Source organism: Vigna umbellata, chromosome 5 (genome assembly GCF_029865625.1).
Source record: "Vigna umbellata cultivar VRB3 chromosome 5, Vumbellata_1.0, whole genome shotgun sequence".
In the NCBI taxonomy this organism is placed as follows: Eukaryota; Viridiplantae; Streptophyta; class Magnoliopsida; order Fabales; family Fabaceae; genus Vigna; species Vigna umbellata.
In genome coordinates, this window is record NC_142169.1 from 31,607,308 (window position 1) to 31,632,183 (window position 24,876).

The following is a 24,876-nucleotide window of genomic DNA, read 5'->3' on the forward strand; positions in this document are numbered from 1 at the left end:
TTAAAGATGACAGTTGGTAGGTGTGTGTGATATAAATTCAATAAATCAATAAAAATATCTATTAATTTAAAACTGTTACAACTAAATTGAAAATTCCAACAATAAATTTCAGGAGACTATCATTTAAAAACTTGTTTGAAAGCAACATCTGAAGAAGAGCTTCGAAAGAAAAGTATATCAAAAAGAGTTTTTGAGTTTCTCTAATTGCTAAGACTATATTTGATTTTTTATAAATTACAGAATTCCATAATAACTCAAATATGTTATAAGTAATTTTTTTCATTAGCAATTTCTGCATTTCTCAAATATTCTTTTAATTGTTTCTTCAAACAATAAATTAATTAATATTTATTCAATCATTTTCAAGCTCAAGACACTCATCCAAACATAAGAAAAAAATTAAATTAGATTAAATTATATATATATATATATATATATATATATATATATATATATATATATATATATATATATATTCATCTAATTAGTTTGACTAAAATATTTGTGTCTTAAGAAAATTACAAATGAAATTTAAAATTGAATAAAATGAAGCAAATATAAAAAAAAACTAAATAATAATTACATAACAAATACTATACAAAATAAAAAATGGTTAAACTTTGAGTTAAAAACAAAACGTTAACAAGATACTATTACACTGGACAGTGAAATTATTATTTTTATCCATTTTAAGAAAAAAAAAATGGCGAGAAAAGTAAAAAGGGATATTTGTTAAACTACATGTGAGTGTCGGGAGTGGTAGCGTAGTAGTAGCCGAACATGTTTTTAGTATGCGATTGAAGGAGAGTTCGGAATCGCATATTTCCTGAGAAATAGGATTTCATTTTTGGTTGGACATATGAAATGAATTCCAAGTGGCAGTGATTGATGAATTTTTGTAGTTAAAAATATCTGTTTATTTTAAGGCTGCTTATTAATACTATATTGCAAGGTGGGGTTGCTGGGGGCTGCGCTGTTAGTGATATGTGCAACTTCTTCATAACTTTATATTAAATGGGAGAAAAGAAAGGGAGAAAGCAACTTGCAGGCTTTGCCATTATCTCTTACCTTGTCCTTCTTCCTACTACTATACTATTTTTTCTCTCTCTAATCAATCATACACTTGCCTCTCAAAACCTCCATTTCTCAAACCAAGCTTGCACCAAAACAACACAAACACATAGCCATGGACACTGATGCTAATGCCTCTTCCCAACCCGAGTCAGAAGCATTTTCAGAGCTCAAATCATCGGAGACTCAAACATCAAAGAAAAGGTATTGCTTAAGAAAAGTGAAAATGGATACAAGATTTTTTCTTCAATAGTTTTGGTAAAGTGCTGTTTGGAAGTTTTATGTTTGAGTTTTGCATGTGACAGGAAACTGGTTGAGAAAACAGTGGTGGCAGTGAGGATAGGAGAGAATGTTGGGAAGCTGAAGAATGAAGGACTACCTTCAGATTTTTGGTCTTGGAGGAAATATGGACAAAAACCAATCAAAGGGTCTCCATATCCAAGGTGTTCCTTCTTTCTACTACAAAATCATTTCTTCATCCGTATGGACCCATACTCCAATATTCACACTCTTTACTTGTTGTCCTTCTTCCTGATTCCACATCTATATATAATTCTTAGAAAAAGGGAAGAAAAAGTGATCAACTTGCGCCTTTGGCTCTTGTTAGTTCTTACCCTTCAATGCATAATTCAATCACTTGGTTAGTATATCCACCTACCTAGATTCACATTCAAACCCTGAGACAAGAGGCATGGAAATCTGTTCACTTTCTTTTTACTTTCACTGTAATCATCTTGAAAACAAGCTAATCCACCTTTAGTGACATGAATCGATTAATGTTGTTAGTTTTGAATTCGACTGGTAAGAATATTACTTTGTTGAATCCTCCGAAAGAGAAATTTAGTCTTCGAGGACTCGATCAGACCCTTTAAACCGTAATTAAAATGCTAAATACGTTTATCTGGTAAACTTTTGCTAGATCTATAAGCTTGGTTCGGTACAATTATGCAGGGGCTATTACAAGTGCAGCACATCCAAAGGTTGTTCGGCCAAAAAGCAGGTAGAGAGATGCAGAACAGATGCTTCAATGCTCATCATCACATACACCTCTACACATAACCATCCATGCCCCACCACCACAAATTCACCCCAACAACCAAAAGAATACGAATCCGAAACGACCCAAGAACTCTCAAAGGAGGAAGATCAAGAACATACAGAAGAAGAGCAAAGGGATGATAAGCCGATCGATGAAGGTAGAAATGAAGAAAAGTTTCTTTACCTGCAATCTCCAATACGATGCTCCCAAGACATAATAATAGAACAAGAAGACCCTTTCAAGCTGAACACGGAGAAAAACCATGAAAGAATAGATCTCCTCTTGGAGGAGGAAGAGCCCCTTTGTTACGCACAAGCGAAGAACATGTCTGGTTCGAAAAGTGAAGAACTTGATTTTTTCGACGAGCTTGAGGAGTTGCCCATGTCTTCATCTTTCTTGCACTTCACGAGGAGCATTTTTTCCGATGAAAGGATTCCCGTTGCCCCTTCTTGATTCCAGTGTTGTTTGGTGTATCTATTGCTTTAACCAATGTTACATATCCATTTTTCAATTCAGAATTCTTCTTATCTTCTCTATCCTTTATTCACACCAGATACCGAAGCTCTTCAAAATTCATCATTTTGGTTAGTTAAGGTCATGTAGTTAAACAATGATGGTTTGGCACACAATCAATACTATATAATTATTACTATACTTTTTTAGATATCTATTATTTGTTCAGAAAATAAAGAACATGGAATAATGGGAAAATGGTTTTATCCAGACAGAATGAATTTAAGCAAAAGACGAAAATGGAGATGTTGGAAGATGGAGGAGGGGGGCATTGTTGTAATTTAGTAGTATGGAAAAGAGGGCACGAGGTTCTCGAGTGGAGTGGTGCGTGTCTGAGGATGAGATTGTTTATTTGTGTATTTTGGTATGATGAATGTTGAGTGGTTGATTTGGTGGAAGAGTTATGAGTGCCACACCATTTTGGCAGTACTAAGATGGATTGAGAAATATGGTTGGAAAAGGTGTATTGTACTGAACTTTAAATCCTCCAAAAGTTGAAACTTCCATTGCACAAAATGCCAAATCCCCGTGCCTTTTTTTTATTACTTCCTTCTGTTACTCTCTATATGCTTTCACAGCCACGAATTCTGGAATCAAATTCATTAATCATCTATCTTTCTTTAATGCCTGCGTTCAAGCTCATCACTGTATAAAAATGTTCTGTTATTTACAATTTTTTCGTTTACAAATATTCTTAGAATGATTTAGTGGAAAGAAAATCATAAAAAGGATTAAAATACGATTCATTCACAGATTACGAGATTCATACATGGGCGCAGAATAGTTTAATAGGACAACAATGTATGTTTTTTGGTACTTGAAAATGGTTTTTTGTTCTTTCTGTTCCAATGTGCATTTCTCGGTAAATAAATACGTACTAGATAAAGTAATACATTTTTAGTCCCTCAATAAAAACTACAAATACATAATAATACTTTTTAAAGAAGGGATAACACAAACTGTAATTTCTGTGTAAAAATGTTACACTCTCAATTTCTTTGTAAGAATAATGTTGTAAAATTTGATTATCGTATTCGTATCAGTGTATTGTGTTTGATATCCAAATACACTGACAACTACAGAAAATGTGACGGTTGCCTTATATCATCTGTAACAATTAATAACGAATTTTTTTCTAACCTTTTTGTATGCATATCTTCTTAAAATTATGTTATTCTCAAAACTGAAATAATTGTGTTTATTATGGTACTGTTATGCATTAATGTTTATTGTATTTGGAGAAAAGTAAAAAAAAAAAAGAATAATTAGTTTACAAAGAAAGGGATAAAATTAATAGTTATAATTAGTTTGTTATTATGTTAGTTAACTTTTCATTACTGTAAAAAATGTACATTAACACCAACATTTCTACCTATTTGTTTGAGTTAATCCAATGGCTGAGAACTTATCCGACACGGAGGGATCCACATCGCAGACCTACACGAATCCAATAACACACGTGCACAGCTACTTTCCACTTATAGATAAACATACACCCAGTCACACGTCAGAGATGTTCATTGAGAAAAGATTTCTTTGAATAATTATTTTCATAATTTATTTTTCTGCGGATTAATTGTTTGTTAAGAAATTAATTATATATTTTCACCTTTTAAAATACACATAACAAAGTTTATTCATACAAATCCTTACTTAGATGAAAAACATTCGTTAATATTATCCAAAATCTCATTCACTAGAACCATAGTATAGTGGACAACTTCTATAAGAGTGAAAAAAACAAAATGCAAACCTGACATACAATCTCTAATGCACATTTCGTAGGTATTATTTTACTAACTAAATTTATTAAAATAAACTATAATGAAATTTCATTAAAAAGCAAGGTCAATGTTGTTAAGAATATGACTATAATATTAAGTCTCATATTATATATATAAATTAAAAAGTTAAATAATATATAAAATGATGATGCATAAAATTATTATTTTAAAATAAGGTATCGAAAATGTCATCAGAATAAATATGTTTAATTAGTTGGAGGAGAAAAATAAAAATATAAAAAAGAAATAAGAAAAAAAGTAAATGTTTGAATGCTAGGTAAAGTAAACATAGATGAGTGTTTTGAGTGGCGTAATTTAATTTATTTAATAAAAAATAATAATGAATGAGTATAAATATATTAAAGATGCAACATTCATTTGCATGAGAATGGTGACTGATATAATTAATGAACAGAAAGAAAAAACAATGTTAGTGTTTCTTTAACTGAGAATAAAATTTGCATTTAGAAAAACTGATTTGATACTGGATTCGATTACTTCTTCTAATCACTGAGGATTTGTTCACTTGGATTTGGGGAAGAATGATTGAGTGAATTTGTGAAGATTTAAATATAAATTTTGTTGTTGAGTGAATTTGGAGGTAAGTGAAAGTGGATTTGGAAGTAAATTTTTTTAATCTGTCACATCAATCAAATCCTAATCTAATTCTCATACTCAAAATTCACTCAAATAAACAACAACAAAATTTATCTTCAAATCTTCTCAAATTCACTCAATCACTCTCCTCCAAATCCATTCAAGTGAACAAATGGTGAAAGATTGAATTGCAAAAACGATACTCTCACGAGTTTATTTCGTTGATTTTTGGTTGGTGAAAATGAAAAAAACTACATAAAACTAAATTATTTAAGAGTCTTCCTTGAAATAAGATAATTAAGAGCAAGATGCAAGCAACAATTCAATTCATTACTCAACGTTTGGGTATGTCATACCAAAACATGAAGAAAGCTCGTGTTGTAACTTGTAAATAAAACTGAACTGTCATATCTAGGAAGAATAAAGTCCTATAATATTTCATAACCTAATGGACGGGGGATTAAGACTATGTTACTTTTGGAGAAATAATTTGAATACGAGTGCGTGGATGAATTTGAGAGAGAATAAATGATAAAGTGACGTTATTTTTTAAAGAAATTTGAAGATTAAAGTAGAGATATTTGAAAGTAAAATTTTAAAAAAATTGGAAATGATTTGATGAATATGAGAAATAAAATAAATGTTTTAATAAATTAAGTGGTAAAATTACATATTTATTTTTATGGTTAAAATTAATAAAAAATAAAATATAATTAGTTAAAATTAAATTAAAATAAAATGTGGATAATTTTTTATAAAAAATTTATAGGTGTAATTAATTTAGAATAAAATGTGATTGACTAAAAATAATTTTAATTAAATATTGAATTATAAAAAAATTAATGCTATTATTAATTAATTACTTTTGTCATTATAACTTTTATTAGTATTTTATTTAAATGTATTGTTTTTTCCATTAATATTATTTTTAAATATTTTATATTTCATTATTGTTATTAAATTATTATTTTTATTATAATTATTAGTTATCCAAAATAAAGGATTGTAAAGATTAAAAAAAAATCAAAAGCGATTTAGTAATTGCCTTCTTCATCCCTTCTAATCGCTTCAACTTAAAGAGAGATAGAATCTCACGTCTTTCTCTTAATTACTGTGCATCATTTACCCACAAATATATCAAAAAGAACAATCATATCTATCCACTTAATCTTTCACAATTAGTAAATATCCTGAAAGAAACAAAACCTAAAAGTTTGGAAGTGCATAACACAAGTTGATATATTTATTTTTGTTAATAAAAACTTATCATTATTATCATATACAATACAATCCTTATTATTCATTATTTTATAACAAAAATACCAGTTTCATTTTGCATTTTCTCATTCAAATCACTGTCACTTTATAAATTTTTCTTCTGCTCTATTTTTCTATATTTGTCCAAACAAAGCCTTTATTCCAACTGAGTCTCGGTGATGATGATAAATTATCCTTTGAGCAATAAGACGCAACAAAACATGTACGACTGTTTGTGAATTTCTATTACCTGAAAATATTATCTTACAAAACTTGTAAACGGGCAATATTTTAAAAGAATGTGATTGACCGAATGAGAAATCCACAATATCATAAGAGTACTCAATCAAGACTTGGAGCTTTTATGGAAAATATTAGTATAGTATAATGGGGGAAGATGAAGGATAGATATCCGTGGACAGATGATACATTGAGTTTGTTAGGTCAACACTGGTGACGATGAAAAAAGAACTATGGGACAATGGAATTAATATAGTATGATGGATGAAGATGAGTTATTGAATTAATATAACATGTCTGCTAAATAAAAAGAGAAGAAAAATTGTTTTTAAAATGCAATGAAACCATTGTAATAGTTACATCTCTAATTACAATTTTATTTCTTATCTATTTGCATTATGAATGATTTCAAAAGGAATAATCATATAAGCTCCTTTAATTTTCCCAATGGGAATTTACTGGAAAAATGACTCATCTCATCTACTAGTATTGCTGCTAAAAGAGCAAGGGTAATAAACAGGAAAGGTCTGTCCATGCTATACATGTATCCATTACCAATTAACTGGATACCATTGCGCAAAGCCGCTTATAACAGCATTAAAAATAAAGTACAATAAAGCAAATGCACAAACTGCAATATGAGCTCTATCTACCAAACGCTCTCAACTCCCAGTTGCTTAGCCAAAAGCCTCTGTGAAAGATAAAAAAACATCGATGGTGCCAAGTAACTGGCAGAAGGAAGTGATAGGGGTCATTGAAAACATCAACAGGTAGTTTCAGCCACCACCTTCTCCTGGACAGCCTTGTAGCATTGGAGACTGCAAAGAGGAAGTTTTGATTTTGAATCCCGATACTTATAAGGATTCGAACAATATGGACCAGCACACTTCTCGCGAGGTGGAGGATAACTGAAACAATACAGTTATAGAATCAGCGGAGAAGAAAAGTCTTGATGTGTTTACCAAACAAACAGCCCTAGTTTCAAAAGCATTTGTTGAAATGGGGAAACAACTAAAGCCAAATGTACTTTCTAAGAGTTCTTTATTGATAAACAGCACAAATTTTTAATATCAATTTACCCCCCCTCCCCCCTCTATTTTATTTGTCGACCATTCTGAAAGAGTTTCAGTAAGACAGTAACAAAGCCACATTAAGCAAAGCTCGATAGATGCACGAATGTTTCCCTTTTGAGATAACAGTATTTTAAAATCAATTTCCATTCATTTCATTAGCTAAACATATCTAAACAACTTATCCGGAAGATGGTCCCATTGCCTAATACCTGAGTTTGGAGTTAAATAAGCTAGGCAACCCCATTTCCTCAGGAAAAGTCACAACTGTTCCAGTCGGGCCGATTGTGTATTTGATGGTATTTGACGCATGCATTCTTGCATTTGCTGCCTTTTCCTGCAAAGAATAAATTAATAAAAAATGAAAGTAACAAAATATTGAATGTAGAAAAAAGAAATACCTGTGCCAATTCTTCCTGGCGCTTCTTTATTTTCTCTTCTCGCTTTTTTCTACTAGAGTCTTGACCAAGTATTTTTCTGATAGCTTCAGCCTACAAAATGAATTCAAATGAACAAGCCTTTTAGTGTAAAATCAAACAGTGAGAGGGAAAAACTGTAATTTGGAGAGAACAAAAATTAACCTCAGATTCCCTGGCAGCCTTCTCAACTTGCATTCTACGCCTCTGTGCAGCTTCGGCTTTCTTCAATTGCTGGTCTACCTCTGAAAGCTTCTCTTTTTGCTCTGTAGTTAAGCAAAATGATTAATTATTTAGTATAACATTGATTAAAAAATACAGTACAGATAAATGCTCACTTCTAGGAGGGGCAGGTGGTAATCCATTGGGAAACTCAATTAAACTAGCACTAGATGCTGAGGCGTCTTTGCTTGATTGAAGGGCTCGTTGCCGAGTCGTGAGGGTAATTTCCCTCTTACTGTCCATCAGTACATCAACAGACTCCTTCCTCTGTTTTTTCTTTTTCTTATCCTCAAGCTCACCTTCAGACCCTGACTCCTCTTCATCCTCATAATCGGTGTCCTCATACACTCTATCAGATCTAGACTTTTTCTTACCATCTTTGCCTGACCTTGTCGAGGCAGCATTTTCCATATTAGAGAGCTTTCGATGTTTTTTGCTTAACTCTTCTTCGTCTCTATAAACTGCAGAAACTTTTGATGTTTTCAGCTTTTCCAAGTACCGAATCTCATCATCCTCATCGTCATCATCACCAAATTCCCCATCAAGTACACGTCTCTTTGGTACTCGCTTACTCTTTCGAACTGGTTCAGACTTGTCGCCCAGCTTACTAGATGCGTTCTTTGAAGAAATCTTTCCCATCAATGATTCCTCCTTTCCAAGACCAAAACCACCCCTTGAGAAATCCTTCCACGGAACGCCTTGTAGACCACTCCTCTTGTCAGAAGGAGAGTTATTTTCATCTGAATTACTCTGTAATAAAACAGATTGATGAGAGCAATAAATGCAGATTCTATAATTTAAAAGAAATGAGAAAATATTATATTTATATATAAGAAATAAAAACGCATCCATTCTTCAATAAGAGCGAGATATAATAAGCCAGTGCTGTCTAACCTCCCACCCCCAGACAGGTCAGATAAGATATGCCTCAATAATCTAGCGAAATAACACTTTATAAAGACTTCTCACCATTAATGATTAATTACAAAAAAGGCAAATATCGTCAAACCAAATCCCATACAGGGTATCTCGGAAAAACTAAGCTTTTGGGTGGAAGCATTTAAATGATTCTATATCTAACACTCTCCTTCAAGCAAAATCTCTTTTAGCCTCGCACATTGGCAAGACAAATGCCCACTTTATCTTTCATTGAAATTTAATTAAAAAAGAATTGGAACAAGGATCAAATTCGTAACTAGATATCTAGCGGCTCAGATCAAATTTTCCTAACTTTTAAGCTTTTCGATGGAAGCATTAAAATGGTTTTATATCCCTATAAAAGTACAAGCTACAAATGTTCGGGTTTTAGATGACACAATAACTTCTGATATAAGTTACAGTTACGTCCAAAATATAAATACCTGTTGCTTTTGGCGCGGTCGGGAGGCATCCGATGAGCGAGAGCTCTTCATTGTTGATCCGCTTCCTGAAGCACCATTGGTTGCTGAATTGGCTTGAATAGTACGTGTCACCCCGCCAACCTTGAGTTTAACCTTTTTAACTCGGCTCTCATTCCCCAGTCCATCTTGAGAGCCAGCAAACTGCGCCAAATTCACACTCTCAGGATTCCTTGCAGCATACAAATCTGCATTTCTGGACTCTAAATCCAAGCTATCCTTTGCTTTGCTAGAACCTCTCCAATTTGCGGGCGCAAGAACACCTTCACTACAGCGTTTATTATGCAAACCACTCCGTCCAGGTTCATTATTATAAAATGCTTGGAACCCACCGTCCTTTTTACTCTTTTTATGAGATTTGTCGTCTTCAGCTCCAGTAACCGATGAAGTTTGAGAGACACAATGATTAAGATTGAACTCCTTTCTCTTGGAATTTGCATCGTAGCCAACATTCTCATCACTGGAGATCTTGCCAGCATCCTCTGACGGCGTTGAAGACAAGGGAGACAGTTCATGACCGTCAGAAACAGGCTGCGAATCAGGTCGCGGTCTGCGAGAAGTCTGACTCCTCTTCCTCCTCACAGCATTGCTGAGGCCATCAAATCGGGTACCACCCAAATCCTCCATTAAAACTTTATTACACAACAGCAGAGGTTCCTCCTGTTTCACTTCCTATCACTCCCGAGGGAAAACCCTCACGAACCAAAACCGCTCCCGCTGCAACTGAGTCACACAAAAACCATCAACAATCGCATTGATAATTCTCAAAAACCAAACCACATTATTTCCAATTTAGCCAAACCGCAACCCTTTTCCCACCACCCACGAATATAACATCCGTGAAAAAGTGAAATAAACTCAAAAATCAAATTTTAATGAAGACTGTTTACTTTGAAACCGTTTCTAACAGACTAACAAATTAGGGGCAGTGTGAACTCTTGCACAACATTCACAGGTAAAATTGACGGACACGAAGCATACAAATTCTCATGTTAAGAACAAAAATCGGAAAACTAAGCACGTAATTGAAAAAAAATAAACATAGTAGAGACAGCGATTAGGTAAAATTGAAAAGAAACAGCGGCGAATTGGGTGAAAACCTCAATGTTGGAGCGAATTATTTGCGACGCAGTAGTTAGCGAAAACCCTCGGGCAGAGGAGAGGGACGAGAGGGAAAAGAGGTATTGTTGGAGAACGGGGTTTGGTTCCGTTCAGCGGTGTTTGGTGTGTGAAGTTGAGGAATTGGGTGGTGATGGAATGGGAGTATGAGAATTAGGGTATTTGGCCCGAGCGGCGCGTGTTTGGGGAAGAAGGCAAAAGAAGAAGATGAAGAAAACCGATACGAGTTTTTGTAATTGTTATTGTTATAATAGAAACAAATAGGGAGTCACCTGCTACTGATTCTTCTGAAGGAGCCATATTTGGAATTCGAAGATCCCTACTCTCCAAAAAGCGCATGCCACAAAACAAACCTATCTTCTTCTCAATAATATACCTATTTCTCTCTTCCTACAACTCAGTAAGTGTATTTCATATTATAGTTAATACTTACTTGTTTTAATCATACGTTTTTCAATCTTAATTTTTTACCTATTTTTTAACATTTTAAATTATCTTAATAATTTAAAATAACTTTAACTTATTATAAGTTAGATGTCCTCGATCGTGGACAAGTTTGTTTAGTTATCCAAGTTAATTTTGGATTTTTAGTTAAGATGATTCTTAATTGCAAACAATGTCTAGATTTTCTTAGTAAATTCTAAAGTAAATTTGAGAATCCGTAATATTAATTATCTGACACAATGTAAATAAAATAAAAAGGTATAATAAATACGTTAAGTAGATACAATATTAAAACTATATTTAAGTATAGTTTAAAATATAATTTTAAATTTTAAAGAATTTTCAGATAATTTTTAAATATTTCCATAAGTAATTACTAGAGCATAAAATGGAAACATGTTTTGTTGACACGACAGCTAAAAAAACAGTGCATCAATTGGAGTGACCTTTTCGTGAACAAACACGATATACATTGACCAATGTGATTAAAAAAAACTAACTTACCTAATAAACTTTTCACTTCTTTACAACTTCATTCACGGTGCAAAAAGCCAATCAAATATATTCATTTTGAAAGCATTAGGCTATTATCTGTTAATAGTGTTATTAACAACTATTATTAAGCGAATATCATAATATGCTTTTATAATAATTGTTATCAATATTATTATTAGTTAGTTTAACATTTTCTAAAAAAACTACTCATTTATTTGATTGTCTAAGTATTAATTTATTGGAATATTTTAGTTAATTATTTAAATATTTTAACCATCAAAACATTTCTTTATAAATGTTTAAAGTAAAACTAGATAAAAAAATCTCACGTATTTTTAGTGCTTATTCGAGTAAGAAAGAGATAAGCTTCGTTCAAAGAGATACTTAAGTTCACTTTGAGATGAAAAATATTTAATCACTTTGCTTAAGTGAAGTTTTTCTTAGGTGAGAGATTTCAACTTAAAGTTAAGCGTTTGAAGTTTGTATTATAAACAAAAATTTAGGTTAATTTATTTGTGGTGTGAGAAAATTTCAAAATTCTCAAATAATTGACTAAAAAACATTATTTTTAAGTTCTAATAATAACGGATACAATATTTGTACATTAATATTTTTTTTTATAATAGTCATCTAGCTAAATTTTCTTATGATCAAGGTTGGATGTAATAAAAATTAAACTCTTGCAACTTTTAATGTTGTTTAATTATTGAATGACATCATTATATTCTGTATATTTATAAATTTAAAAACACGGGTAATGTTAAAAAAATGTAAGTATAATTAAACATATTTATATTTTGATATAAATGTTGATTTTTTTTAATATATTTATAAAAATTGAAAGAAAAATAAAGTAATTTCAGTTTAATTACTTGAAGAATTAAAATTTAACTATTTAAAATACGTTTGTACTATAATTTGCATATTTAGATTAAATTCTGAAATTATTTACAAAAGAAATTAATTATTTAATAGTTTGTATATATACAGTTTTAACTATTTATTTTTATTTTGTATCTTTTACAATTTATCTTCGTCTCTTCATCATTTACTATATATATATATTTATTTATTTATCTTTCTATTTTTTATTTATTTGATTTTATCTTACGTTTATTTTATTTTTATTTAATCACTTTATCGTCATTTTTATCTCTTTGTTTTTTTACTGATTTTAATTACAATAAAATCCAAATTATATTCCTTTTAAGCTTAAATTAATAAGAAAATATCGGTATTTTAATGGATTTGGTAAATGAGTCATAATGAATAAAATGTTCGAAGTGAAAAAATTAAAAAACGATGCATAAAATAAAAGACGTGCCCTCCGACATTATCATTAAATAAAACTGCAGAATTGCAGCTCCTGATACAGCCATACCTACTCAAATGGATTTAACCCTATTAGTCCATCATCGTTTTTCAAACCTTACAAAATTTTCAAAACCCTTGAGCCCTCTTGCGGTGTGTTTTTTCACGACCACAACAGAGACCACAAAACAACCTTGCAACAAAACGATAACGAACACAAGTAGTTAATATAAATATGATATCACTGGAAATGCATGCATGCATGCATGCATCCACGCTTCTTCTTCTTCTCCTCCCACGCAATAATCAAACCAAGAGAAAACGGTTACGATTATTAACCATCCCATCCATGACGGCCAAGCAGTTCCCACCAAGCTGATAGACGGTGTGAGATTCATCGGAGAAGGGAATGGTAACTCCGGGGGATTCCACAAACGCGTCCTCACAGGTTGCTTGGTCAGATATAACGGAGCTGAACTTGTAATAAGCATCAACCACATTCTGTTGGTTCAACAATTCCACGGCATCGTTCACAGTTTCCATAATGCTCCTGTATTGAGACTTGCAAATCTCGAGGGCGCCACGTGCCCTTGGGTCGGTGTTAGGGTTTCTCAGTGCCTCGGAGATGATCTTGGCGACCTTCTTGCTTTGGACAAAGGTGGCTTCCATTTCGGTCTCGAGAGCCTTGATGGGGTCGAAGGTGCCTTCCAGGGATGGGGCAATGGTTTCAGCGCAGAGCGCAGGGTTCTCTGTGCCTTGGCAGAATTCTAGGATGTGGAGGCTGGGTTTGAAGAGGTTGTCGACTGTGTTGGATGCTGCGCCGAGGATGTTGTTGGGGTTTACGAGGAGGCTCTGGGAGGCAGACGGGGAGGGAGAAGGCGCTTGGACGAAGGCGTGGGTGGTGGGTTGTAAAAGGGAAGTCAGGGACACGATGGTGATTAGAAGGTTTTTAATGGAACCCATTGTCTCGGAGCTTCTCTCTTATTTGGTTGGAGAATATAATGTTTTGTGATGAAAACAGAGACAAGACAATGGGTAACCTTGCTACGAAATGAGAATCAAATGGTCAGGCTTTATAGTTGAGTGAAGCCTCAAAATAGGATGTGTTGTAAACAAATTCCTCGGAGTTTCGTTGTGGTTCTCGTTAGATGCTTCATGTTGGCCACAGTTTATGTTGCTAACGTTTTCGTTGCAGTGCGCAGTTCAGGGAGCGTTACGTGATTGGAAAAAGTCCAAGTTGACTTCGTAACAATAATGAAAAATAGTCAAAATTAATGTTCGTTTTTTTAAGAGTGATCATACTTTCCCACACTTAAGTTCATTTAATAAAAGTAAAAGTAAAAGAAAATATATTTGAAACCGTTTAATTATCATTTGACAATTTTTTATTGGGACAAAATGGTTTAACGAAAATTAATTTCTGTATTTAAAAAGAGAGAGAGAGAATGAAAGTTAGTAAATGATAATATCACGTAAGTGTAAAAAAAAATTAGTGTCGGTATCATTGTCAATAAAATAATAATAGAAAAATGAACTTTTTGTATTTGATTTTTCCAAAATAGATTATACCCAAAGCCTATCCTTTTAATATCGAGTGTTGCTCCCTACACAAGCAAAGCAGTGTTTCCTACATCTTCTAATCTTTTTTTAATTCTAAAATTATATTTTTTTTTATTTTTAACATTTATCAACTCCACTTCCAATCTCACTTTCTCTTTTTCTCTCCATATCTGTTTCTTTCTCTATCATTTTCCATTACTCCATGCATATATCATATGTACCTCTCTCATAGTTTTTTACTTTTTTCTCTTTCTCTTTTACCAAAAAATCATTTTATTCTTCCCTCATTCGCTACCAACTAGAAGAAAACTCTTTGCCATTAATTTCCCAAACACTTCACATGCTCCTCTCTGCTCATTCTCAAACCATCAACTCTTTTATCTTCGTTAAATCACTCATTTTTTTCCCAACATTTCTCACACACTATTTTTCTATCTTCTTTTCTACTCACCAACAACTTTCAAAACAACACTCACTCTCCTCTTATCAAAATCCATCTTCCTTTTTAACTTGAAACCCCACCATTCCAGTGTTACCATTTTTCTCTCTCTTCTTCTTATAAAAATTCACGTATCACACTCATTACTCTCTTCTCCCTTTTTCTATTTTCTTCTTTTCTCCTTTCTCTTCCTTTTTAATTTGTTACGTAATTATATCTAAATTTATTTTATTTTATTTAATCAAATAATTATTATTAATTTAATTACAGTTAATTAATTGTTTTGTTTTGAAAAATCACAACAAAGAAGAATTGATGGAAGCATCCTTGCAATTCAATCACGAACACTTCCAAAACCAGAGAAGGCAGCGGTTAGTTGGATGACGATGAGGCACGGTAAGTGTTTGATGAATGTTTCAATGAAGGTGTATGAGTAGATCAAGGAATCTCAAGCTCCGAAAGCCTTCCAAGAGGGAAGGAAGCTAGAGGAGAATGTGCAGAATAGGCACAAAGTGTTTGAACTCTGAAAGAATGTCTGGAGAAATCTCAACAGCATATCATTATCAATTCAAAGTTGAATTTACAAAGGATGAAGCCCCCTATTTATAGATGAAGGAGAACTTCTAAGACGTGTGATGCAAGCTATTCTAAAGGCACGTGATGCAATGAAAAGAAGCTTGGGAAGCAAGCTAAGTTTGCCAGCTAAGCAGAACTGCAGAGGAAGATGGAGTTGCTGTCTGCAGTGTTCATGCATCTGAGCGTAACAGCAACATCTTCAATTTTATCTCCTTTGCTTTTCCTTGCTTGGTTACTCCTCCAAGTGTTTTGCCAAGCTTTATTTAATGACCTACAAAACAATGTAAAGTTATTTAAAGAGGAGGAAGAGTTTAGTAATTAATACTCCATAAGAGCAAAGTAGTTAGTGCTCCCTCTTCCTCTTGGATTCTCTTAGACATGGCTCTTGTTAAAGGTCCTATGTTGAGCTTGGATGGTCCTCCATCAGTCCCTCCCTCTTGAAAAAGATCTGTCCCCAGATCTTGGGAACCCTGTTGGGCATCTCCTATGAAAGGAATTAGATCACAAATGTTAAAAGTAGGACTGACGCCATAACTTTCAGGAAGATCTAACTGATATGCATTATCATTTATCTTCTTGATCACTTTGAAAGGACCATCACCTCTAGGGCTTAATTTGGATTTGCGTTGAGAAGGAAATCTATCCTTTCTCAAGTGAAGCCAAACTAAGTCTCCTTCTTTTAAGAGTACTTGTTTTCTCCCTTTGTTGTTGTATTCAGAATACTTTTGAGTTTGTTTTTCAATATGTGTTTTAACCTTTTCATGCAACTTTTTGATGAACTCCGCTTTAGAAAGACCTTCTTTATGAAGAAAAGAAGATGTTTCTGGAAGAGGAAGTAGATCAAGAGGTGTGAGAGGGTTAAAACCATAAACAACCTCAAAAGGAGAAAGTTTAGTAGTTTTGTGAACTACTCTATTATAAGCAAACTCTATATGAGGTAGATGATCATCCCAATTTTTAATATTGCCCTTCAACATTACCCGTAATAGAGTAGATAGAGACCTATTTACTACTTCTGTTTGCCCATCAGTTTGTGGGTGACATGTAGAAAATAGTAGTTTAGTTCCTAGCTTAGCCCAAAGTGTTTTCCAAAAGTAGCTAAGAAACTTAACATCTCTATCAGAAACTATAGTTTTGGGTAAACCATGCAATTTAACAACTTCTTTAAAGAAGAGTTTTGCTATATAGCTAGCATCATCTACTTTGTGGCAAGGTATAAAATGAGCCATTTTACTAAATCGATCAACCACCACAAAGATAGAATCAAAGCCCTTTTGAGTTCTGGGTAGACCTAAGACAAAATCCATACTAATGTCTTCCCAAGGGGTACTAGCTATGGGAAGAGGAAGATAGAGTCCATGAGGCATTACTTTAGACTTAGCTTGTAAACAAACTATGCAACTAGAACAATGCTTTTGGACATCTATTCTCATGTGTGGCCAATAAAATTTGCTTTTCAAAGTATGAAGAGTTTTATCAACTCCATGATGGCCCATGAGTCCTCCACCATGACTTTCTTTGATAAGAAGCTTTCGAATAGATCCTTGGGGTATGCATAGTTTTCCTTTATTAAAAAGATACCCCTCAGAAATATAAAATCCATCGAATGGCTTCTTAAGACAAGATGCATAAGTAGATGCAAAGGTAGGATCAGATTCATAAAGTTGTTTAATGTCATCAAAACCTAGTATTTGGGATCCTAGAGTAACTAACAATGCATGTCGTCTAGATAAAGCATCCGCAACAACATTAGTACTCCCCTTTTTATGTTTGATGACGTATTGAAACTGCTCAAGGTACTCAATCCACTTTGCATGTCGCTTGTTCAACTTCCCTTGCCCTTTAAGATACTTGAGAGATTCATGGTCAGTGTTTATTATAAACTCTTGAGACACTAAGTAATGCTCCCAAGTTTTCAATGCTCGAATGAGGGCATAAAGTTCTTTGTCATAGGTAGGATAATTCAAAGTAGGTCCCCTAAGTTTTTCACTAAAATAAGCTATTGGGTGACCTTCTTGTATAAGAACAGCGCCTATTCCTACCCCAGAAGCATCACATTCTACTTGAAAAGCTTTGGAAAAATTAGGTAAATGTAGAATGGGTGCATGTGTTAACTTATGCTTTAAGGTCTCAAAAGCTAGACTTTGTTTCTCATCCCATTTGAATGGCACATCCTTCTTCAAAAGTTCATTAAGGGGAGCAGCAAGAGTAGAAAAATTTTGTACAAAACGTCTATAGAAACCTGCTAGACCTAGAAAACTTCTTACTTCTCCCACTGTTTTGAGGATAGGCCATTCTTGGATAGCTTTGATTTTGCTAGGATCAACATGTACTCCTTCTTTCCCAACTTTGAAGCCTAGAAAAATAACACTCTCTTGACAAAAGGTACATTTGTCAAAGTTGGCAAATAAATGGTGTTGTCTAAGCAAAATCAATACTTTCCTCACATGATGAAGATGTTCTTTAAGACCTTTGCTATAAATTAAAATATCATCAAAGTAGACTACAACAAAACTGCCTATGTATTCCTGAAGGACATGATTCATTAATCGCATGAAGGTACTAGGAGCATTGGTTAAGCCAAAAGGCATGACTAACCATTCATAAAGGCCAAATTTGGTCTTAAAAGCGGTTTTCCATTCATCTCCTTCTTTAATTCTGATTTGATGATACCCACTTTTAAGATCAATCTTGGTGAACATGTTTGCTCCATGTAATTCATCTAGCATATCGTCCAATCTAGGAATAGGGTGCCGATACTTGACTGTAATGTTGTTAATAGCCCTGCAATCTGTACACATTCTCCAAGATCCATCTTTCTTAGGTACTAACAACACTGGCACCGCACAAGGGCTAAGGCTTTTCTGTATCCACCCTTTTCTCAATAAATCATTAACCTGCTTCTCTATCTCTTTGGTTTCTGTGGGGTTAGTCCTATAGGCTGGCCTATTAGGAAGACTGGCTCCTGGAATTAAATCAATTTGATGTTCAATTCCCCGAAGAGGTGGTAAACCACTTGGAACCTCTTTAGGAAATAAATCATTAAACTCTTTCAAAAGCTTTTGTAACCCCTTTGGATGAGAATCAAGTGGATGATTTATGGAAAGAAGTGCCTCCTTACAATAGAGAAGAAAGTGAGGTTGTCCAAGGAAAAGATTTTTGGAAGTGTGTGGTGGGACAACTTCATTGGTTGAGGCACTTTCAACCAAACTCAACTTCGTCTCTTTGGAAACTTTATTAGAGTAAAGTTTCTTCTCACCATCCAACTTCTTCTTAAGTATTATCTGATCCTCTCGCACTTGTGATGGTGTAAGAGGACTCAAGATAATCTTTTTGCCTTTATGTTGAATGGTGATCTTGTTGGTGACTCCATCATGCAAAGCCTGTTTGTCAAATTGCCAAGGCCGTCCAAGTAAAATGTGACCCGCTTCCATTGGAACAATATCACAAATGATTTGGTCTTCATACTTGCCTATGGAAATGGGAACACTTACTTGTTCCGTAACAACTATTCCTTCATCCTCTTTTATCCATTGAAGTTTGTAAGGTTTAGGATGAGGAGTAGGAGTTAAGCCTAGCTTTTCAACCATTCTAGTGCTACAACAATTACAACAAGAACCACTATCCACAATCATAGAACATGTTTTATCAAGAACTTTGCAGCGAGTGTGGAATAGGTTTTCTCGTTGAGTTTGTTCTAAGTCAACATGCTTTGCCTCAAGGAGTCTCCTAACTATGAGAAGATCTCCATCGCAAGGTGGAGCTTCATGTTCCTCTTCAGATGAGGACAACTCAGACACACTAGAGGATGACTCCTCACTATTACTTTTATGTTCAAGGATATAGGTTGACTTTTTAAAGTGACACTCAGTTGAATAGTGTCCTCTGGCCCCACATTTGAAACATCTAGTCTCCCTACCCCTGGTATCTCTGGGTGGCTCTCTTGGAATTCTTTGTTCTTTTCCTTTATAGCTTTCTTTTTCCCTTTTTAGCTCTCTATCTTTGCTTTTGAACTTATCTTGTGTCCTTTCTTGCTCTCTCTCCTTGGTTTCCTCATATCTTGGAAAGCTACCCTCCCTCCTAAGATCTCTCCTATATGATGATGTGGTAGGGTAGGTTCTTTTTGCGGAAGCTTTTCTCCTGTTTTGTTCTTCCACTCTCACACATAGCTGGACAAAATCATTTAGATCTAAGTAAGGTAAGAGTTCTACCTTATCTCTAATCTCATAGTTTAATCCACTCTGGAATCTAGCTATGGTGAATCTCTCCTCCTCTTTGATTCCCGCTCTCAACATGAGTAACTCTAATTTTTGCCTATATTCTTCAACACTCATGTTTCTTTGTTGAAGTCTATGGAGCTTGTCCATGACTTCTCTAGCATAATAGGCTGGGACATGTCGCCTGTGTAAGGCTGCTTTCAACTCATTCCAATATTGGATTTTGTAGTCGCCATTCATCCTTTGGTCCCTTATGATGGATGTCCACCAATAAAGGGCTGCACCTTGAAAGGTTAAGGTGGCTAGGGTCACTCTCCTCCTATCATCTATGTTGTAGCATTCAAAAATTTGTTCAACCTTCATCTCCCACTCAAAGTATTCTTCAACATTATCTCTCCCATAGAAAGGAGGAAGGTCAAGCTTAGGTTCTACATGATGTTCTCTATGGTTGTGATGTCGCCTAGGAGGGTGTTGATAGTGATCATAAGGTTGGTAAGTATGGTGATCACTATGGTGGGAATGATCATCTTGATCATAATTTTGCCTATGAGAGTGATTTCCCTGTGTGTGCCTGCTTTGATTGATAGTAAGAGTGGCGACTATTTGCCTTAGCTCATTCAACTCAGTCTTGGTTCTATTGAGCTCTTCTCGCAACTCTATGTTCTCTTGATCTTGAGTGACATTACCTTGAACACTAGAGTGACTCATGCTTGTGAAGTAGAGAAATTATTTTCACAATGATTTGAAAACCTTGCACAAGTATGAATCAAAACTTTTGAAAAGAGAATTTGAGGTGTTTTTGGTAAATGACTTCGATAGAGATTCTAAAGGTGATGAAACCGAATAGCTCCCAGGAAGGAGAGGTGAGTCACAATGGACAAGCTTAGAAACCTTGTCCTTCCTTAGCCAGAGTGTCTCCTGACGCTTCTCACCCAAGTTTCTAGATAGAAGTCATTCAAAACCTTTTTGAAATGCAAAGATGGTATGCTCCTAGAAACCAAACGAAGGTTTAACTATGTGAAACGCGCTCCTAAGTATCACGGAGACTTAAAACATAAAAGACAATCAAGCAAGAAAATAAATGAATGGAAATGGAAGACAATGATAACCGGCCCTATGTGAAAGTGCAAGTGACACTTGGAGCCCCTTGACACACTTTCACTCTAATAAGTGGGAACTAACTATTACAATGTTGCTTAGTAGACTTGGAATTGCTTGGATAGCATTTTTCCAAGTTACTTTAAGTTTGAAAAATGTAAAGCAATTAAACTTCAAAGGTTCTGTGATACAAAGCTGAAAAAATGGAGAAAAAAGAGCTATTCTATGTATACAAGGGAGGCTACCAAATCTGAATGTAGTTTAGCTCCAAAAGTATGTGAAATTTTTGGTGTGAAGGGTGGGGAAATGCTGCTGAAAACTGCACAAGAATGGAGCTTGGAGAACAACCTTTGTAGCCAATTCTACAAACTCTCCACTTCCTAGTATGCTACCCTCTTGGAGGAAGCTTGTTGGAACTTGGATCACCTCAAAATGAAGTCACACTCCACTGTCAAACACTGAAACCGTGAGGTGATGGAAAATCTGCTGCACTAGAAATTAGTTAACCAAAAACCAGTTTTTAAACATAGTTTGGAAGCCAAAAATGATGAATGCAAGTGATATACGGCTAGAACAAAAGGTAGCACTCAAAAGGAACCTAGGATAGGGTCTAGAACAGATTATAAAAGCAAGAAAAGACTCAAAACAGTGAGGAAAAATCTGTGCTGTAAAACTGTTTGATGTAATTTCCAAACTGTTTGTCAAAATGCCACAAAGAACTGTAGAACTTGTGTTTTCTGGTTTTTTGATGTGTAAACTGGATTGCAGGGATTTAATTGCCTTTTTCAGATTGGTTTACACCTGTGTATGGATTTAATTGTGTTTGGGACAAGATCCCCAGCTTTTGCCAAACCAGTTTACAATTTGAATCTAAGATGGTGGCTAAAAATATGACAACAGCAGTAAAAGTGGCTGAAAAATAAGAAACAACAGTATGGAATTTGAATGGCAGTGAAGTCAACTGCTCAATGACACTTCAAGCAGCTTTATAGCATCATAATAGGTGTGTCCAAGCACTCAATCAGCAAAGAAATTGACTGCTGTAAAAGATGACAAGTGCACTACTTAAAAATGAGGAAAATTTGGTGATGCAGCAAGTCAATACTAAGTTGGCTCAAAATTTACCATATGAACAGTAACCAACCAATTTCAATTCACCAAAAATGACTCGAAACTCAATGAAACTGATCTAAAACAGACAAGATCTCAATATGAGTTGTGCACTTGCATATTTCAAGTAAAATGATGGTTCAAGATTTGAAATGATACCTTGGCTATGAAAAGAGCAATTGGACAGTGCAAACAGGTTTTAAATGATCAAATGAATGTGTTCAAACAGTTGCAATGCACAGAAACATACACATGCTCGAAATCATAGTCAGAGTTGCTAATTATGCAGCAAAAAAACTAGAAATCTGCATTAGAATTGAAAAAATTACATAGAATCAAGGCTGGCTGGATCAAACAAGATAGAAGAATGGTCCTATGCACTAGATCTAGCTTAGAAAAGATGAGCTAGAAGATTAAAATGACCTAAGACACAAGCAATGATATCAAGTACGGTGCAAAACTTGAAAATATTGTGACATTACCGAAACAGAGTTTTAAACAACTCAACTACTCTTTTTGTGATTCTGTGAGGATTGTGTGTTGTTATACTTCTAGCAATGCTTAAGAACATCACAAAAACTCGTACAAAGCTTAACAATCACTAAATCTGAATCAAAACAGATTACAAAATATAAACCCAGAACTTGACTTTTTTCTGCAGAATTTGGAACCAAAAACAGTGTGCACTGCTGTTAACTCAAATGATCAAGCTGATTTGATGTCATTGCTTTATAGGATCAACATAGAGCTTAGTAGATGCACACGACTCAAAGAAAACGAAAAAAAAAAAAAAAAAAAAACGAAGCTGAAAACAGTAGCAATTACTTGACGGAATTAAAACTGCAGTGATTTTCTGCACATGACCGTGATACAAAACGGAAATGATGAATTTAGATGAATTGGATTCAATTAAAAGAATTGCACCGATTAAAATGAAGAACAAACACTAACGAACAGTGAATAGAATCAAACATTCACTCAAACAAAGAATCAAACCAGAAAACAAAATGGAACTGTGACATATATGAACAGCACAAGACGGAAAAAAAAAACAGAGGAATGGATACGAGACACTTAGCTCTTGAAGCGTGACTGAAACGACTGGCTCTTGATGCCAAATGATGGAAGCATCCTTGCAATTCAATCACGAACACTTCCAAAACCAGAGAAGGCAGCGGTTAGTTGGATGACGATGAGGCACGGTAAGTGTTTGATGAATGTTTCAATGAAGGTGTATGAGTAGATCAAGGAATCTCAAGCTCCGAAAGCCTTCCAAGAGGGAAGGAAGCTAGAGGAGAATGTGCAGAATAGGCACAAAGTGTTTGAACTCTGAAAGAATGTCTGGAGAAATCTCAACAGCATATCATTATCAATTCAAAGTTGAATTTACAAAGGATGAAGCCCCCTATTTATAGATGAAGGAGAACTTCTAAGACGTGTGATGCAAGCTATTCTAAAGGCACGTGATGCAATGAAAAGAAGCTTGGGAAGCAAGCTAAGTTTGCCAGCTAAGCAGAACTGCAGAGGAAGATGGAGTTGCTGTCTGCAGTGTTCATGCATCTGAGCGTAACAGCAACATCTTCAATTTTATCTCCTTTGCTTTTCCTTGCTTGGTTACTCCTCCAAGTGTTTTGCCAAGCTTTATTTAATGACCTACAAAACAATGTAAAGTTATTTAAAGAGGAGGAAGAGTTTAGTAATTAATACTCCATAAGAGCAAAGTAGTTAGTGCTCCCTCTTCCTCTTGGATTCTCTTAGACATGGCTCTTGTTAAAGGTCCTATGTTGAGCTTGGATGGTCCTCCATCAAGAATCATAATCGGGGAAAAGAAAATAAAGAACAATTTGATTTTTGTGAAAGTGGTGGAGTGTGGAGGTGCATTGATAAAGTGATGGGGACCATTAATAAGATTTAATGAAATAGTTGGATATTGGAGAAAGTAAAAACAGAAATAAAAAATGTATGGAAAAAAAGAATGAGGAGATGCAGAGAGCAATATCTCGTGTCTTCGTTCTATTGCAGGCTGAGGTTTTTGAGTTTACTAAAAGTCTGATATGGCTTGTTATACATAGACTATTTACATTTTTTCTTAGGGTCAAATGCTTTTCACACTGTCATTTTTCTCTATACAATTTCATAAATCACTATTTTATTATAATATTTTGTTTATATTTATTATTGTTATTTTAATATAATATTTTATTAAAAATGTGATTTTCTTTTACAAAATGATACCTTTTTAAAGAAAATATTTTACACAGAGCATTATATTTTTCAAATGAACTATTTTTTATAGAAATATTTTCTGATTATTTTTGTTTTTTTCCTTTTATAAAATGGAGATTAAAAATAAAATAAAAAAAACAAAAATTATAATTAAATTAAAATGATGTAAAAGTAATTTAAAATAATCAATTAACCCTTTATCTTTCATCTCTCTCACTACAACCTTTTCTCTGTTATCCTTGTAGTCCTAATTGAAAAAATTAGAAACACTTGCCGTTAAATAATTTGCCTTTGTAAAAAGTTGAGTCATTGACATATTCACCTTCAAGCAAATGTTTATTCAAGATCTCTTCAATTTCACTAACCTCTTTAATTTCATCATCTGCATAGGTTGAATCATCATCTCTAAAAAAAAAACCTTCAGGCCAATTACCAATTTCTTCGGATATCATTATGCTTGTGAAAATTAGATAAAATTATATACTACAAAAATTATAAAATGAAAACTCGTTATAAAATCATTTTTGTAAGAAATTATTTAACGAGTGTTTCTGATTTTTTCTAGGCCAATTACCAATTCCTTTGATGTCATTATGCTTGTGAAAATTAGATAAAATTAGATAAGACAAAAATTATAAAATGAAAACTCATTATAAAATCATTTTTTTGTAAGAA

At 33.9% G+C, this 24,876-nt stretch overlaps 4 protein-coding genes across 5 annotated transcripts; 1 reads left to right on the top strand and 3 right to left on the bottom strand.

Moving 5' to 3' along the window:
* Positions 1–976: 976 nt before the first annotated feature.
* On the top strand, positions 977–2,764 carry LOC124820402 (uncharacterized). Its single transcript, XM_047292073.2, has 3 exons — positions 977–1,275; positions 1,377–1,514; positions 2,023–2,764. Exons 1-3 carry the CDS (start codon positions 1,187–1,189, stop codon positions 2,561–2,563), a joined length of 768 nt encoding a protein of 255 aa, XP_047148029.1. The 5' UTR covers positions 977–1,186; the 3' UTR covers positions 2,564–2,764.
* A 4,155-nt stretch (positions 2,765–6,919) lies between these two features.
* LOC124820399 (HIT zinc finger and PAPA-1-like domain-containing protein) lies at positions 6,920–11,112 on the bottom strand. Of its 2 annotated transcripts, none has more exons than XM_047292070.2 (7): positions 10,998–11,112; positions 9,571–10,329; positions 8,326–8,959; positions 8,153–8,253; positions 7,973–8,062; positions 7,784–7,908; positions 6,920–7,409 (listed from the first exon to the last, which is right to left on the bottom strand). In XM_047292070.2, the coding sequence occupies exons 2-7, from the start codon at positions 10,231–10,233 to the stop codon at positions 7,265–7,267; spliced, it is 1,758 nt and encodes a 585-aa protein (XP_047148026.1). In that variant the 5' UTR covers positions 10,234–10,329; positions 10,998–11,112; the 3' UTR covers positions 6,920–7,264. The 2 variants fall into 2 exon arrangements, with proteins under 2 accessions (XP_047148026.1, XP_047148025.1); XM_047292069.2 differs by lacking the exon at positions 10,998–11,112 and adding an exon at positions 10,707–10,987.
* Positions 11,113–12,973: 1,861 nt separating this feature from the next.
* Positions 12,974–14,002, bottom strand: LOC148198135 (Plant invertase/pectin methylesterase inhibitor superfamily protein). Its single transcript, XM_088092113.1, has one exon. It carries the CDS (start codon positions 13,936–13,938, stop codon positions 13,282–13,284), a length of 657 nt encoding a protein of 218 aa, XP_087948239.1. The 5' UTR covers positions 13,939–14,002; the 3' UTR covers positions 12,974–13,281.
* Positions 14,003–15,861: 1,859 nt separating this feature from the next.
* LOC148198136 (uncharacterized) lies at positions 15,862–23,774 on the bottom strand. Its single transcript, XM_088115715.1, has 4 exons — positions 18,919–23,774; positions 18,348–18,609; positions 16,531–17,906; positions 15,862–16,101 (listed from the first exon to the last, which is right to left on the bottom strand). The coding sequence occupies exons 1-4, from the start codon at positions 20,473–20,475 to the stop codon at positions 15,862–15,864; spliced, it is 3,435 nt and encodes a 1,144-aa protein (XP_087971841.1). The 5' UTR covers positions 20,476–23,774.
* Between the last annotated feature and the right edge of the window lie 1,102 nt (positions 23,775–24,876).